Source organism: Mixophyes fleayi, chromosome 10 (assembly GCF_038048845.1).
Source record: "Mixophyes fleayi isolate aMixFle1 chromosome 10, aMixFle1.hap1, whole genome shotgun sequence".
NCBI classification, from domain to species: Eukaryota; Metazoa; Chordata; class Amphibia; order Anura; family Limnodynastidae; genus Mixophyes; species Mixophyes fleayi.
In genome coordinates this window covers 22,411,833-22,430,639 of record NC_134411.1, presented here as the reverse complement: position 1 = coordinate 22,430,639, position 18,807 = coordinate 22,411,833, and the positions used below count along the sequence as shown (strand labels likewise).

The following is an 18,807-nucleotide window of genomic DNA, read 5'->3' as shown; positions in this document are numbered from 1 at the left end:
TTCTAACAGTATTATTATATTATTGCAGTGAGTGGGTACTTACAGAACAAGTACCCGATTTTATCTGCGTGATATAAAATATACTCGCTCAGCAACAAATAAATAAAAATAGAAATCTACACAATAGAGAACACATGCAGTCGTGCATAATTTTATATATATATATATATATATATATATATATATATATATATATATATATATATATATATATATATACATATATATATAAAGCTATAGATAGATATCGATATATATCTTATTCACTATGACTGGGTTGCAATTTCATTACCCTAGCCAACATCTATTCTTTCTACATTATTGTAAACATATACACACACATACATGCATGCAAAAATAAGAATGTCACATAACTACTTTATATAAGAAATATTAACATGATATCCATACAATATAATGTATAAATATTTACTAGATAAACATCAATACATAACAATAATAATAATAAACTATTATTATTAGTATTATTATTATTATTATTATTATTATTAATAATAATAATAATAATAATAATAATAATAATACATTTAGTGAGTTAAAATACAAATATCCAGGCCCTTCCTGTCTGTACCACTATTATAATGGGGTAGTATTGAATCAACTACTGTCCATGTGACGTCACTGCTGCGCATCAGCCAATCAGGGCGGAGCTGGCATTGATATTAAGAGAAAGTTAGAGCCTAGACACACACCCTCCTTTTTTCTGTCACTGACATTTAAACGGTGTGGCAGATTCTTATGTAGAATTTGAAGATCAAATCTGCCAGTTTAAAGCTATCAACAAGAGCAAATGTGTTGGAATCAACAGATCAAGTGAACTATTGGTCACAAGCTGCAACAGGTAATATTTGGCGTTAATACTCTTGTCAATAATGCTGATCCGGTGCTATCTGTTTTATTTGCTCTGACTGTTTGCTGAGATACCTTAAGCTTTATAATTGTACAAGTACTGTAAACGGGCTTCACAACAGGGAAAAGTTCTAAAGATGAAGTTTTGAGCCTGTTTTGAATGTAGCTGGATATGTGGATATAGGAGAATTATGATGTAGCGGTGTGTTATCAGAATTATACGGTAATATAGAAAATATATATATATATATATATATATATATATATATATATATATACATATATATATATCGGATCTAGACGTAAAACAAGCATAAACGCAAAATATATTCAGCTTTTCAGAATGCTGTAAATACAACAACTGCGAGATACTTAGCTGGTTTGTCTGACTTGTTGGAAGCTTTCTGTTGAAATGAAAGAATGTGATCCACATACTTGGGTGTATTTTAAATCCTTACACTGTGTGATTTGATCTTTTTTTCGGAAGACCATATAATTAACGATTAGCACTGGCTAAGAGTATAGGGAATTAAATTACAGTTAACTGCTCACACCCTTTTTTGCTTCTGATGGAACAGGTTTAAAAATGTACTTAAGGAAATTGAATTTCAAGCAGAAAAAAAAAACCCTCTTTCTATTAACCGCTGAATAAGGAAACTACCACATAAAAAGCACAAACACAATCCTAATAATCACTCTGCAGAAGCAAACTTTATAAAACCCAAACATAAAAATCCTAAAAGGTAGCTAAATAATAAATGTCCTAAAAAAAAACAACGCATTATTTATTAATATGCTTACAATATTAAATATTAAAGATATTGTTTAATCTTAGCATTGGCCGGATAGGTAATGCGATAAATCAATATAACAGAAAAAAAAATATTGCTGTTATAGTTTACCCACCTGTAATCATTTTAAAGCCACCTGTGTTGTGTTTTAATAACTAAAATATGAAAAGAAGAAAAGAAAAAGGCTTTTGTAATATGCTTTATTATTTTATACCGAAAATAGTCCAGGCTATTTCATTTAAAAAAAATGCAATTCGTCATCGACCCTCCTCCCTAATTAAAGTTGTTTATTGGAAGTTATGTGTATCTAGCTGTCATGCAGCGAAAAAAACGCAGCATAATTACCTCTACCAGATAGGCTTTTCATATGCATATCAGTATGATACAATCATTTGGTGTAAGATATTATAGAATTTAATCCAATGAATTTATCTTCTGATCCCACCAATCTTATAGGTTGTGGGAAGTCAAATCCTTGCTACATGGAAACAGTTAATAGGAGAAACCTGACAAAAAAAAGTCATCTATGAATATATAGTATATTTGTGGAATTAAAGCTGGATTTTACGTTTTTGCATTGAGATTGCTCATGTCTATAAAAGCGCAGGGCTGCCCGCCTTAGTTATTGCAACAATAAAGCGTCTTTCACATATTCCAGATGTCAAGGAGGACAAACTGTTTAATAAATTGACCTCTAATTGAAAATATATCATGCAGGCAGCTGGAGAAGATATGAAGGGTTTCGTGTGATCTACAGCCTGGGATCTCTAGTCGCTAATAAAACTCACATTGAGCTGCTTAGAGCCTTGATTAACAGAGAGATTATAGTGTTACAGGACTTTTTTTTTTTTAACAGCTTGTATTAATCAATAGTATATCCCTTCAGCAAAGGATGGTCCTTTTTTAAATTCACAAGTCATTTTTAGCACCCCCTAGCTTTAAAACGTATTTTCCCAAATTTGCACACACAAAAAAATCGCTATACAAAAAAAAACTTGTATTAAAGAAATGTCACCATGGAAAAAAATAAAATAAAAATATATTTATTAAATTACCTTTGAAATATTTTGGGGTATGGTTGTGTAGTTATGTTGACTGGCAGTAGCAGAGAAGGCAAGATGTGTGTATTTGTTTAAAAGGATGAATTTCTATTTATCTCAATGTCTTGAACATTACAGGAATCAAACACCGCCCCATCTACACAAATAGTCATTGGTTATCCTAGAGGCAAATGCATTTCAGCCTAACACGTCAGGAATGGTGTTTCACTCTAAGTTCAAAGTGATCTGGACAAGGGGACTTTAAGCATTTTTCTGGGTATTAAAAAAGGTGACTTGCAAAACAGATATTAATACAACAAGACGTGCATGGGACTGCCATAAAAACAAGAATCACTTTCACACAAACACAAACCCTACATTACTATTAAACATTAGACTAAAGACATATCAATCCATTAACATACATTAATCATTGCAAAATCCCGTTAATAGTTGTCGACAAATCGAAATAAAATCATGTTTGCATAATACATATTCCTTAAAATAATAGCAAGAAATGTTATTATATACCGAAAGTGTCTAAAACACTACATTGAAAATATTACAATAAAATAACCGTCTAAATCGCTTGGAGACGCTGCAGCATTATAAAACCATTGGCACGTTCTTTCCTAATTACATGTCATAAATGAGCGGCGATTATCACGCGATTTCTAACATATGGGGTAAACAAAATAAAAATGGCATATATCAGAATGGGCAATAATCATTAAAAGTCAACTAGTCCAAGGACTAGTTTCATCATTAAGTGATTTCCCATTTAGTAGCCATGTTCTCTGATCTAGGTTAAGGGTAAATGTAGTGAATATTATAAATCGCATGCTGCCAAGTGTTCTGTTATTTTTAGTCGGTGGAAAAACTTTGTGACCTTGTTTCCACAGTTCTTCACACAACTACCAATCTGCTACAGTAACACCTTCCGATGTTTGCCGGGGCAAAATTAGTAATTTTATATGGCCCCAGCAAAGAAATAAATCCATGGTGTAGATTAAATGATACAGATAAGAGCCTAGAGCACTCACCTTTTGTAAGTACCCCTGACACAGCTCATCCCCCTTCCACTGCCTCCATTAATATGACGTCACCTGCATTCATCAACGACCCTCCCCTTATTTTTTTTTTTTCCTCTCTTCCCTTTTTTTTTAAACTAAAACTTTTTTTTTTTCCTATTGGGAGGGTACACAAAGACCACTCTGCCCTAGGGAGAAATAGGAACACGATTCAAGGAGAGGCATTAGTTGGTGTTAATCCCAACAGTTGCTAATTGAGAGGTGGTTAGATAGGGGGGGGGAAAAACAACTTTATATTTGCCTGGGAAATCTGACTCGACCATTTATTGTGAGCTTGGGAGAGATCCACCACGAGTGTTTTCATTATTTTAGCAGAGAAGGGACAAAACAAAGAAGCGACTACTACAGAAAAAGGATTGCAAGCCATTGGACCAAGCAAGTCTCAAGCTGCAAGTCTTTTTTTTTTTCTCCTTAAATCAAGAAAATATCACTTTTTCCACCTGCTTTAATATACACATAAATGCCTTTAACTTACAAGAGGAGTTGACCTTTCTGCAAGGTTTGTACCATTTTCCTTCAGCTAGTATAATGTACAGTCAGGTCATTACCCTTACTATGCTTAACGGGCCTACAGAGACTTTAAGACTCATAGGAATATGCAAAGCTGTATTTATTTATTTTAAAAAATACTACAACGAAATACAAGCTTTCTTTGCAATAGAATAACAGACACGTTCAACAAAAAAGTGTGTTCTCTAGATACTTGCGTTTTTAACTTAACTTCAAATAAGGCTAGATATCAGATTTGGCGTGCGTACAAGTTCGGCAGCTGCTGTTGAACTAGAAGTCCCAGCCGCTCCTCCCAGGCAGCGCATGATGTGGAGCGCAGCAGAGCTACGGAACCACGCGTTGTCCATGTCTGGGAGGTAACGTGGTTTTTAATCTGTACAGGATGCGTTGGCAGACAATGAGTTAATATACACTCCCACTGCAGTCCACATGAATATTGAGAGAGGCCTGCAGAATATCAGATCATTATACCGGCTTGCAGGGTACTGCTGGATGTAAGATAAACAGTATTTAAGGTCTAGCTCTTGACTCAATAATAAGTTCCACTAGCATCCCAGGCAGTGCAGTTGGGCTCGGTGTATTTGCATAGAGGGAGCTGTGAGGGGCACTGCAAGGAACTGATGGGCAGTGAAGGGGCTGTGTGTAGGCCGCAGGAGGACAGGGCTATGACAGCCAGGCAGCTCATTATCCAGCTCCCATTGAGTCGTCCTTTCACTAACATGCAAACTCTCTGGCAGAGTCGTTTGTCTCCCTATTGTACTTTATTTAAGAATGCAATGCTTGTCAGCTAGTTTATTGATGAGATGTGACTTTTAACACTTTCACATGTCAAGAAAAGTCAAGTGTACACATCTAATACTTTAATTTTCTCCTCTGCGCGCTCAAATCCCTCTCCCCCCCCCCCCCCATCCACTCTTTATTTATTTATTTTCATGTTAACTCTAATATTATTTATATATTTATTTATTTCCATTAGCTCATCACTTGTGACATTAACAATGAAGGAAAGCAGAGATCGAGCTGGTGCTCTAAATGTAACTTTAAAACTAGCGCCCATTGGGTGACTTTTTTTTTGGAGCGTACCGAGGTTTGCGTAAATACTGTCGAACAAATGTACTTTCATGCGTGTGGTCAAAATATAAAAGCAATTACTTACATGCCATGATTGTTGACACCTTCGACAGACATTAAAGTCAAGGCAGAATTGTTTTCTGAGCCAGCATCTTTTTTTTTCCAGTGATCAAAAAAACAAAAAAAAAACAAAACATAAAATAAAAGGGAAAAAAAAACGTAAAAGTAATACGTGGGTTTAATAGTAGCACTAGTATAATAGACATAAAGGCTTGAGGCCCAGAGGAAAAAAAAAACTCACGCAGTGTAGTTATTCTGCTAATTTCCTGGTTTAATCGTTTTGCCCCCTTTCTATATAAGCTAATAACGACCCATCTATATACATTACTACATGTAATGTTCCTCCTTCCATCACCTGCAGGCAGACAGATCTCTTCCCAGACTGAAGATGATTAGGAACATTATCTGCTCATAAAAGTAAAATTAACTCTTTAATGTGCTGGGCACTTGGATAAAAACAAACGCTTTAGTCAACAATGACACGTGGAAGAAATGTGTATATGTTTGCTAAGGACACTCCAGGCCATTTCTCTCAAGAGTGCTCTATACACTGACTGTAAATTGAGAATTTCCTCTAGTGTCCTGTGTGTGTGTTTTTTTTAGTCCTGATTTTCTTAAAAAAAAAAAAAAAAAAAGAGTGTACTTAGACGCCCGGGGGCAATTCACAGCTTGCAAAGCGCCTGTCTTACAAATATTTATGCTCTTTACATTTGAATGATATTTTGGTTATCCCCATTGTTAACTGAGGCTTTTTTTTTCTTCAAAATGCTAATCGCCCCCCATTCACAACCCAAAATCGCCTTTTTACAACAAAATGCTGCTTACAAGGAGAATTATTTAATTCCTATTGTGAGCAGTACACAATTACAGTAGCAGCAGCGTAAAGAAAGCCATCAGGACTTGTTTGGTAGTGATACCTTCTAGTGGATCAGAATAGTAATACCAAAAAAAAAAGAAAAAGAAATGATGTATATTATCCGTCTTCATAGAGAGCACAAAAGTTGTAGAGAAGCCATCTTTTTTTGTTTTTTAAATCCTCCAACAAGTAGGATTATTGAAGAAACAAATGAGTGATGTCAATGAAATCCAATAATCAAATCTTGAATCTGCTTCAGAAATGGTGTGAGTGTGACAGTCTCACACACACACACACACACACACACACACACACACACACACACACACACACATAGTTATAGGGCGAGGAATCAATACATGCAAAAAAAAAACTGTAGTGGGGGATAAAAAAAAATCAACTGTATTCATATTCAAAGACAGGAGCCAATGATGGCATGCACTGGGGGTAACCAGCCAATAGGCATCTGCAAGGCTACCCCAGTGCTTTGCATAAAGCAATATTTTGTGTGTGGAGAAAGCAATTCATTTGCATGTCTAGAGTGATTAGTGGGTTTGAAAGCAAGTCCCAGCTCTGCTTCATTTCCCGCTCTGGTGAAGAAGCAGGAGGAAGTGTTTTGCTGGGAGATGATGACAGAGGTCAGCCTTTGCTAATGGGCCAGTGAAGAAGAGTTGGAGCTGTGGAGGCGAGGCACAGGGAGCAGGCATACATACATTAATACACTTGAACCATCACCAATCAGCATAGGTGTGCACTGTGGCTGTGTTCTGCTCTCTCACACACACACACACACTCCCTGCGTCCCCTTGCACCCACTGACAGCACTTCTTATTGTCAATCTCTGTCTCCTCCTCAGAAACCAACAACGAGGATCGTCCCTGGGAGAAAAAAAGCTTCTTCATTCCTGGGCACTAAAATAAATCAACTGTATTTTTTTTTCTGTTGTCATTAAGCAAGTGGTGCTCACACCAATTATCCAGCGGAGCCTGACAGCACAGGATGCATCTTACAGGTGAGTGTGAGGACACACTATGGCTGGTGGATTTTAGGACACTTCTGCAGCCCTGCACAGCTTACTCTGCATTTGTGGCAGTCTGCTGGGAAACTTTAGGTTGTGTCAGTATCGCTGGCTGTGGTGTTACAGCGGGGCTGACTGTAAGGCTTCTGGTTTTATGGTGTGTGTCGTGGTGCTGTACGCTTGTTGTATGGAGATAGGGTATATCTGCACCGGGGGTGCCTGGTGGTGATCAGTCTGCTCTGTGTGTTCAGAGGCTGGATGGTCCTATGTAATACACCCCAGCCTTGTACCGCCTGCCTGGCTGCCATCATATCGCTAATATGTCCTATGTATGTGGCTGGAGCTGGAACCCAATCTGTGCTTGTCTGTGTGTAGACTTTACATGACACAATTTTTTTTTTTTATTGAACTATATAAATGGGCACATCAAACTTGCCACCCTGGCATCTACATCCAGCTCTGCCCTAGGAAGCGCCTAATCTTATTTTAAAGTGATCGAGAAGTACTTTAAACTATTTTTAATGACTCTAACCTGGCACTTTAATATTGCGGAATTAAATATATTTAGGCGTGTTGGTGTATATATATATATATATATATATATATATATATATATATATGCGTGTTGATGTACATATATACATATATATATCAGTGAATATATGGTATCTGGTTAGGATAAATAGTTTCAGCTAAACATTTAAAACCCCCTTTGGTTTAAAATATGAAGGGTCTTGTTATCATCGGGACTACAGGATCCGCGTAGGGACACTATTTATACAATATCAACAAACCGATTATTGCTCTTTCAACTGTTAAATAAGCTTGTGGATTTCTTTACATGATTCTACAATTATTGCTGAGGCTGAAGTTTAATGTTTGTATTACTGAGTTTGCACAAAATACAGGCATCACTGCTGCACTGTTGTAAACACTTAAATTACTAAATATCGTTTTGCACGTGTCAGACAGTTGTTACATTGTGGTGAACGCTGATATTATTGCTATGTATAATAATAATAATATTATTATTATTTATTATTTATTATTATTATTATTATTATTATTATTATTATTATTATTATTATTATTATTACCAATAAGTTACAGGCGCCCCAGCGTTGCTACATTAATATTAAATATTGTTATGCAAGTGTATGCTCTACACATATGAAATAAACCTAGGTTGCATTATTTGAAGCTAGTTCTGTGAGCACTAGGCCTGGCCTGCTGTAAATTGCAAAATATACTTTAACGATGAAGCTAAGTGCTTAGAAACACAAGCACTGTTTTAAGTCCCTCCAGGGACTGTTTGATAACTAAACATAACTGCAATGATTATTTTGTGACAGTTTGTTGATGGTTCACATATCGCTTCCGGTGTGTGTGTGTGTGTGTGTGTGTGTGTGTGTGTGTGTGTGTGTGTGTGTGTGTGTGTGTTTGTTTTAGATCAGCAAGCATAATACATTCCCTGTGCAAACTGTATGTTACATGTTCAGACTGGATTAAGTATTTTGTTATAAGTGAGATTAGTGGTGTTCTGGCTAGCTGTCTATAGGGTCCTTGCAGGGCGATATGCTTGGTTACCCAGAGAAAGTGTTTACAAATCGCTGTCTGTGTCTTCATCACAAACCACTGGCTCCCTCCACTTTCTGCATATAATGAGGGCATAATAGAGATGGAATATGGGGCTAAATTAAACTGTGAATACACTGTTGCATTATTAATAACAGTGGCAGTAAATATTTACCAATGGTCTGCAAGCTGCGACAAATATTAGCAGAGTAAAATGTTTGCCTAAAATGCTGGTGTAATAACTATACGCTTAAATGGGCGGAAAAGTTGTTTTTATTTTTATGTTGATCAGGAAAATTAATATTCAAAGCAGACATAAAAGAAGCAGAATTACTATTTTAGAGACGTTTCAAACAGAGTTGTTTTTTTTTTTATTTTATTTTACCTCGTTTTTTTTTTTTCCTTCCTTTTTAACCAAACCTCTTCTTTTGTAATTGTCTCTTGCCAATTGAGCGCCCCACAGCGCTGTTGTGTCCTTTTACAAACCCCTAACAACTCGCACCAGTAACACAATTACCTTCAAAAAATTTATAACAAGAAATGACTTTTGCTATTTTCTGCTAAATTCCTGCTTCTAAGCAGCCTCGTGGACATTTTGCAGCAGCTGGAGCTACAAAGTATATAGTAGTTTTAGTTTTATTTTAAAGTTAAGTTATGGACTGTATGCGAAAAGCATTTTTTTTTTTTTTTTGCCTTTGCTTTGAGAGACTTTGGTTTGGGTGAATGTGCAGAATGAAAATCATTGTTGGCTTTGTTAAGTGGCCTCACCCCCCCCCTCCTGATTTAACTTTTTAAAGCACTGAGGCGAGTTAGGCAGCGTGTGTCAATTTACAGTCAAAAATATAAGATCTAAACAGCTAAAGCGAAAGGAGTAAAAAAAGTTAGTTGCAAAAGATAAGCCTAGAAATGTGCCCATATAGGAACATTTTATCCAGACTTTCTGTTGCCCAGCTGTTATTCTTAACTCCTAATTAGCAGTCATGACTCTTGTTTCTATGGTAACACTTTGCCCTGTAATTTTTTTTCCCCCCCGAAAATATTGAAATCTTAAACATATTATTGATGCCGAGCCAGAGTTGCTCATTTTTAGGGAGGGGGGGGGGGGGGTACGGGGGTAGTTTGGAGATAAAGCAAATTCTAAGCTGATGCCTTGGGAAAAAAAAATATTTCAAGAGTAATTAAATGGGATTTGAGGATGTGCTTGTGTGAATGGGGGAAAAAAACCAATTTATTATAACTCTGCTTAATAGTAAATCTAACACAACTATTTATTTATCATAGGGGGAGAATACTAGACTCAGATGCTGGAGTGCGCATTTCTTTTGGGAGAGGAAACGCTAATTTCAGGCAAGTTTTACACAATATTTATGTTGCTGTTTCAATGATAGCAGTCTTTGTGCAAACACTGTACTCTAAACGCCTTCTAAAATATATATACAATTTTATATTTCACTTAAGATGGTGATATAGCAGTAAAACCATCGTATACTCGTGGGGGGAAGAGGGCCTTTTAAGAGCTGTCCCTTAATTAATAGGACAATCTGTTTATTTATTAATAGAATTCCGTAGAGCAACCACGTGGGAATTTATTGCAAGTCATCAACATGCAGAACAGTAAGTAATGTTCCTTAAATCACTATGAAATAAATCCGGGTCTTTCTAAGTCAAATTCTATCACTCTTTTGTTTATCTGAGAGACATCAATCAATTAAACTGGGTGATTTATTTTATGACCCTCTAATATTTTATAGAGCGCTTGTTAAGAGACTTTTGCTAAATTGTCCCAGTTATTTACAATGGCTAGTAAGGTGGTTGCATAAGGATGCAGTTGTTAAGTTGTTAATTTTTTTTTTTTTTAAGAGACTTATTTTGGGTTATGTTTTTTTTAGTTTAAGGAAATCTATTGCAGTTTTGTCATTATTACTATTTTTGTTGTTGCACAGTTAGGCCGGTTAGTGACATTTAGATATAATTATTATTTAAGTGCATTTTGTCGGAACAGTAGAGCGCTTTTCGGTATTTCTGAAACTGGTTGGAAATTATAATTTTATCACTTATTTTCTACTTATGATTTAACAATTTATTATTGTTATTGATTCGTTTTAAGTTGTTACGTTTTCTCAGAGGCTACAAACCTGCACGTAACTTGCGCTGAAAAGAAAATAGTTGTTCCAAAGTTCTAAAAGTACAATTGTTTCTGGATAATATAAATATTTTACCATAGATAATTTTTGGCAAAATTGTCATCAGTGTTTAACGACCGAGACAGTGACCGCTTGGATTTAAGCTGAAATATATTTTGTATATATATTTTCTCTATGCGTAGAATTTGCTGCTCGAAAATTAAGCCAATCTCAGCCAATAGAGTTATTTTTTTTCAGTTAAAAATCAAATCGCTTGATAATGCTAAACTCACGATATATTGGCTAAAAATGTGGTCACATTTATCATGACATAAAATCATAAAAATCTGAAATACACATCGATTCTGTTTATGTTGCATGGTAATCACGTTGAATTATTTTTTTCGCCAGTGTACTACCATTGACTTATTCAATATACATTTCAATGAATAGCGTGAGAATTGATGACTGATCATGCGTTGGATCTATTGTATTTCATATGATGTTGCCACCTATGGCGCAGGAATGGTTAATGATCTCATATATGGAACTTAGTAGCAATTTGTATGTCTTATTCATAACATGACCTATCAGGGTGCTGTGATACATTACAAGTTGCCTTGTGATCAGCTCTGCAAATCTAAGGAGTGAGCCCTTTATTTTCGGGGCTTGTGTAAAGGTCACTAGTGGCTCTATAGCTTTTGTGTCAACAATTCCTGGGTGTATAAAAATCAGGGGAGTCCAAATCAACACCATATGCTTTCTTATTAGCTGACTAGGAGTGGTTAATGATTGCCACACAGCGAAGTCTTCAGTCCTCCCGGGGGAAATCAGATCATGATTAAGGCTTTAACCTTTTAAGTGAAATTTTAGTTTTGCCATTGTCAGTGTCATATTTAGGTTGATAAATGGTCTTTGCAAATGACATTCCTGTAGGGGATGGTGTGCTACGGACAGATCCTCACAGCGAAATAATATCTCCAAATGTGGATTTTCATTGTAGAGAATTCTATATGGGGCGACACAAGACCAGGGCTTGGCTAAGTGTTCTGGAATCTATTATATATATTCATATAGGTCACGTATGGTAAATGAAAGTGGAGATTTCATCATGTTTTAAGGTGTTGGGATGTATGTATTAAAACAACAAGAGATGCTATTTAGTCGTTCAAGTCCTTGATACGGATTAATGTGGATTCTGCAAGGGCAGAGAGTGGGGTTAATGCTTATCACTAATGGTACTGTTGTGGTGTGGAGTGTCAGCCAAAATGATATAAAATAAAATTAAAATAAAAGTGAGTGTTAATGTGATCCAGGTAGCAGACATTGCTCCCCCTCTAACTGTTGTGTCCATACATCCTCATGGCCACCTTTTAAAAAAAAAACGTGGCTTTCCTTGAAATAACTAGTTATAGCCTTATCTCTAGTCTGAGTGATATCCAAATCCGGATAGAAAGGGTCGTTTTTATCATAGTACCATTTGTCCTGACGATGCAATTTTCAAAAGCAGAGCACTGTCATAAAGTGACATGTCTGCCACAAGTACTTCAAATGATCTTTTCAATTAGCCTCCCATGCATGATCCAGGGCGACTTCCGCCTATTTCCAGAAATTAAGCTCAAACTTGACGTGCAGCTAGCTTTATTTTAAAGACAAATGTCAGAAAGACTCATCATACTTTCCCCCTCTTCTATATTTGGTGCTTATTTATTGCTAAGAAGCGAGAGCTCCTGCAAGTCGATTTATCAGTACTCTGCGAGCTGAGGAGCACACATCTTCAGGGGAACTGTCTGTGCTGACTTCAGGTTTGAGGATTTTTTAATGAACTAACTCCTAATATCTCAGCAAAAAGGAATAGCATCACAAGGCAATGTCTGAAGAGGAATTTGCTGGTATTTATGAGACGCTCTAAGTAGTGTAGCTTTGGACTTTCAGAGAGCTTTAAAATACCTTTATTGTGTATTTATTTATTTATTATTATTATTTTTTTTTTGCATAATCTGATTTGGTCCTATAGCTGGCATGTTGTTTTATTCATATATTCCTTGTTTATGTTTGTGTGTGATGGAGTCAGTTAAAAAAAAAAAGAAGAAAACTGATTGGGCATTTTCTTGGCTGGTATAATTGTCTAGTTATCATCGTTTGACTATTTGTGGAATACTGTACCGGACAAACAGGAGTCGATATAAGGTTGATTTAATTTCATTTTTTGCAGTTTTGCTGGAACGTTTAGTGGAAAGCAACTGTTTGTGATGTTTGTGCTTGTGGGGTGCCTTGCTGGTGTGATTAGGGGTGCACTAGCTCCTAGACAAGCGCAGGAGGTGTTTCTGAATCACCCCTTAATTCCAAAATTGTTGTTAAAAGAGAGAAAAACTTTGGGACAGCCATTTCTGGCACTACACAATCACTTGTGCGATGTATAGGTGATCTCAGGGTAGGATGCACTATACATATATATATATATATATATATATATCTATATCTATATCTATATCTATATATATATATATATATATATATATATATATATATATTTATATATATATATATATATATATATATATATATAAAATGAATATCGTATTTCATAATATTTTTTATAATGCTTATGCGTGCAATATAAATAATTTGGTGATAGAAAAAGTTGGTACCCCCCTTATCAAACCCTGTAGATGGCTACTGGACTTTCTCAGAGTAATGCAGTTCTTGCTGTGTTTTGTTCCCAGGTCACAGCGGAGTTAATCAACTTGGTGGCGTGTTTGTAAACGGTAGACCCTTACCAGATTCTACCCGGCAGAAGATAGTGGAGCTGGCTCATAGTGGAGCGAGACCCTGCGATATCTCAAGAATCCTGCAGGTGAAAAGGCTCTTTGCCTTCCAACTGCTGATAAAGGCTGTGGTTATAATGTGATACCCATCTGTTACCTTGCTATCCCCTCTACCAATGTAAACCTCGCTCCAGCGTATTAAAATAGCATTCATCTGCTTAAAACCCCCAAAAAACTACTCCACAGAAACCTGACTTGTTGCTTCAGATTAATAATACTTCGGCATGTTTAAAACATGCCACTTAGTTGAAATAATAATTAGCCTCCCTTACTTCCCTGGAAGCATATATAAATATATATATATTCTTATGTTTTGGCTCTTACGTAACTTGTATTTACTATATACGTTATTCCTGCACTATGGAATTAATTTTAATTAGGGCGATGCACATCTCAATTCTAGCTCTAGACATCTTTAAATCCGAAAAAAATAATAATATTTAGATGAAAACTGTTTTCTAATGATCTTATATAGAGGTAGAATATGTAGGGCCACAAATGTAATTATAAGGAAGACATAAGTTCTCATACCATTTAAGGTATATTTTTGTGTTATAGAACCATGCAGATGCAAAAGTCCAAGTGCTGGATAGTCAAAACGTAAGCTTGTCATTGTTTAATGCCTACTATAAAATTGTACCATTGTCTTGAAATTATTAATAATGTCATTTGTTGTTATTTCTCTATGCAGGTGTCGAACGGCTGTGTGAGTAAGATTTTAGGGAGGTATTACGAGACTGGATCCATCAGACCTAGAGCAATCGGGGGTAGCAAACCGAGAGTTGCCACACCAGAAGTGGTTAGCAAAATAGCCCAGTATAAGCGAGAGTGCCCCTCCATCTTTGCCTGGGAGATCCGAGACAGATTGCTGTCGGAAGGCGTCTGTACCAACGACAATATTCCTAGCGTAAGTCACGTCTTGCGGGGAAATACTGAGAATGCGTCAAATAGAATGACGCAAATGCGTATAAGATAGACGTATTTACCAAGAGTAGGCTAGTGTAACATCCACCACATTGGAAACACTTTAAAAAAGTAACATACTAATTAGAGTACCGTCAAATTGATATAACTGACTTGTCAGAACCATTGGTACGAATTAAATTCTGATCTTTTTGAGGCAGACTAAGAATAAATAGAGTTTATTTGCAGTTAACACATTAATAAAGCTATGTGTATATATATATATATATATATATATATATATATATATATATATATATATATATATATAACTTTTTAGTTTACAAGAAGACCGTGCATGGGTTTTTTTTTCGGGTTGGTGTTTGTATCGTGTATGTCGGGATTTGACTGGAAGGATCGCGATTTGTCTTGCAGGTATCGTCAATAAACCGAGTACTGCGCAACCTGGCTAGCGAGAAGCAACAGATGGGCGCAGATGGCATGTATGACAAGCTGAGGATGCTGAACGGACAGACAGGGACTTGGGGGACCCGGCCTGGGTGGTACCCGGGCACATCAGTACCAGGCCAGCCTGCACAGGGTAAATAGATGGTGCATGTTCAATGTGGGGATGGGGTTGTGGAAGTGACCGATGCGATGTATTGTCCTAGTTAATAAAATATATATATGGATTTTATTTTTTTTGCTTTGCAGATAAATTATTTTATTTTATTATTTTTTTATGTGACAATGCTATTGACAAACTCGAATATAGAACTACATGTTTGTGCTCCAGGATTTATTACAGTATTGTGGTGCTGTGAGTGTGGCACAGTATTTACTATTATGGTGCTGAGAGTGTGGCGCAGTAATTTGTGCTAGACGTGATGTATTTCTATGCAATGGCCCTTTGGTTTTGAGATAATGATTTTCTGTGCAGAATACGCAAAGCGCAACTTGCACGTCAACATTTACATGAATGTAGATCTGATTAAATATCGATATGATATCATTGCTGGGCATTATTTACAAAAGTGAGGCAGTTTCTTAGGTTTTATCAAAGATAGTTGTGTTTTGTACATTTTTGATCTTGACATAGGACCTCATTTAGAGTCGACACAAAGTCTGTTTTAGGCGCAAGTGTCCAAGATGCAGGCGGATTTGGTGCTTTCTGCACATGCATGGTAGTGTTTTTTTTGTTGGATGCGCCTAAAACGGATTTTGCGTCCGACTCTAAATGAGATCCATAGGACCTCTGCAGTGTATATGGAATTAAGTTTTTGTGTGTGTATGGGGGGGTGGGCATATTCCCCTCTGGGGAGTATTCCCGTCCAGCATTTCCTAGATACTAGATGTGACGCAGTATGTCTATTGCAGTAGATAGGCGCAGGTATTATTTGTGGTGCAATATGTATAAGCTAACACATTTTACACAACTTCTGCGCTTTATTCACATAACAGTACATATGGGGTATTGGATGTATAAATTCAGATTTAAGGCAATATTTACAGAGCAATACCTTTAACGCACTTTTGTACATTGAAGTAACTGCAGAGCAGAGTACATAGGGCGCAGCATTTAGACCTGGCAGAACTTGTAGCTCACCGATAGAAATAGAATATTTCTAGAGATATGTTAACACAGGTGATACATGACTGTCTCTGCAGCAGTATTTGTGGATGTTAAAGTATGGGGCATGCTTGGGCACCATACCCAGAGAGATAGCTGCAAGCTATGGGTACCAAATTGTGGTACTATTTTCCTTTCTCTGCTCTCCAGTTACACTAGTGAGATCCGGGCAATAAACTCAGGATGACAAAGGGGTCAGTGATTTCACCAGTGACCTCCAATATTTACCCGTATGTATCTCTTATATATATATATATACACGGCAACAGAAGGGTTAATGCATTACAATTCCTTTGCATTAAACCTATTCGCACCAATCCCGGTTGGCTGTTAATCCGCACTAGGTGCTAGAACACAAACCTGCTTTATGTCTGCAGTCTACAAGGAACCACAAAGTGTACGCACAGTATCTGCTACAATGGATGTTTCTGTCACACACAAGAATTTGTTGTGGGAACATCGCTGTCGCTATGTAATTGCTCATTAGAGATCGTTTAGTTTCTCATTAAGGCGACATGAACAAGCGTCTAGTTGGACCGGCCAGCTGTGGAAAATGTTTCACAGGAGACACTTTGGACACGATATGCCCCCACTTGCCAATTAGAAAAACAATATAAGAAGGGGGCTAAGATGGGAAAGTGGGGCTTCCTAATGTATCTGTCTGATTAGTCCCATCATTGGTGAGACTTACACTGTGTGTCAGACAGTCTCCTAAAAAGCAGGAGCATCAGGCTGAACGAGTCTGACCCATTCTCACCAGCTAAGGTCATTATACCCCTGGTAGGGAATGGTTAAAGCCAAACTGTAATTCCTGGGTACATTAATAGTGTTGGGTAGGAGCGTGTAAAAGGGGGAATGAAGTGCAGAGACGCTATATATATATATATATATATATATATATATATATATATATATATATATATATATATATATATATATATATGTCCATGTATGTGTATATATATATATATATATATATATATATATATATATATATATATATATATATAATGTATGTAAATAAGTGATCCCACTGCCATTGTCAGTATAACTTCTATCTGGCAAGGGCGTATTATTTTTAATTACTTATTATTAGTCAGATGCAAATCAATTGCAAAACAAATTGCTATAAATTATGAATATTACGTGAAGTCTCTACAACGATAATTTCTTAGAGTTGAATAAACTCATAATATGTTACAAACACTCTGGTTCAAGATGCAGAGTTAGTAGTGTTTAGTCATATACATCATTTTATGGGAAATATGCAGACCTAAAATCCTGGAACACCGGCCCCTGAGATGGTGGGGATGTACTTGTGGATTAGACTATTTAGTAAGATTGTATATACAACGCTGCGGATTAATGTTTATAAATATGCACTATATTATATTTATTGTTTTACAGTGTATATATATATATATATATATATATATATATATATATATATATATATATATATATATATATAAATATATATATATAATATTGAGTCTCCTCAGAGGTGTTTTTCCCCCACATTAAGATGCCTGGGAATTTAAATAAAATAACAGGACACAGACTCACTTTAACACACACACAAATCCCATCCCAGACGTAATACGAACGTATTTCTCGTAGAATATTTATGCTGCTATAACATCCCTTTCTCTCCTTAATGTGATTTCCTTGCTTCGGGGATGCTGTTGCTGTTTCATAAGAGCCCATTACCCAGAAAGCATAAGGCAGGGTGAGGTCTCAGAGGGTACAAATATGTTCCCAATATTAGCAACACCGTGAAACAGTGAATGAAATAATAGACACAGAAGAGTTGACAGAACAAAAAGAGACATCACAGGTCCGGGGAGAAAATTCTCCAGCGATTTAGTGGTTTTAAAGATCACTGAGACACTTTTCTTACTTTTTTTTCCCCCCTTCTAAGACTAAAGCCCTCTATAGGATTTAGATATTTTCTCTTTTCAACAGATGCGACAATGTTTTGATCCCAGCACTAGAGCTGAAAGGTGGCCGGGTCGGTTTGCTATCTTATTTTACTGGTTTTCCGCCTCACTGATTAAGACACTAAGAAACTCAGGAATGATTCTAATTTCCCAGAGCTTTTTTTTTTTTCCAAGAAACAAATCCCATACACCGCGTCAGATGGTCTGGGTGTAGGATAATGGGACACACATTCACTCTCTCTTTTTATGGATTAGGTCTGTAAGGTGGAGCAGACCATTCAGCAACTCTCCTTTTAAGGCTTTCTAACTAGACCTTAAAGAAGATATCTTAATTGAGTGTCAGTTTTTTATTATATGTAATTCAATATCAGAAGCCGGCGCACTGGAGGTATTTGAGGGTGCGGGAAGAAAGGCTGCTGGGTGTGAGCCACTGGATAAGCTGGGTCCTTTTTTACGCATTCTCAGAGCGCAGTTACAATCAGGAGATTTCTTCCTCTTACT

At 36.4% G+C, this 18,807-nt stretch overlaps 1 protein-coding gene across 7 annotated transcripts in view; it reads left to right on the top strand.

Annotated features, from left to right (window-relative positions):
• Positions 1-730: 730 nt before the first annotated feature.
• PAX6 (paired box 6) overlaps positions 731-18,807 on the top strand; it is a 31,544-nt gene continuing 13,467 nt past the window's right edge. For 2 of the 7 annotated variants that reach the window (XM_075188032.1, XM_075188028.1), the window contains exons 1-8: positions 731-862; positions 7,146-7,301; positions 10,164-10,229; positions 10,442-10,496; positions 13,732-13,862; positions 14,392-14,433; positions 14,525-14,740; positions 15,172-15,337. In XM_075188032.1, coding sequence (XP_075044133.1) covers positions 10,487-10,496; positions 13,732-13,862; positions 14,392-14,433; positions 14,525-14,740; positions 15,172-15,337 — 565 coding nt within the window. In that variant the 5' untranslated portion in view covers positions 731-862; positions 7,146-7,301; positions 10,164-10,229; positions 10,442-10,486. The remainder of the gene's footprint in view (positions 863-7,145; positions 7,302-10,163; positions 10,230-10,441; positions 10,497-13,731; positions 13,863-14,391; positions 14,434-14,524; positions 14,741-15,171; positions 15,338-18,807) is intronic. The other 5 variants (XM_075188031.1, XM_075188027.1, XM_075188033.1 and 2 more) reach the window with 3 other exon arrangements.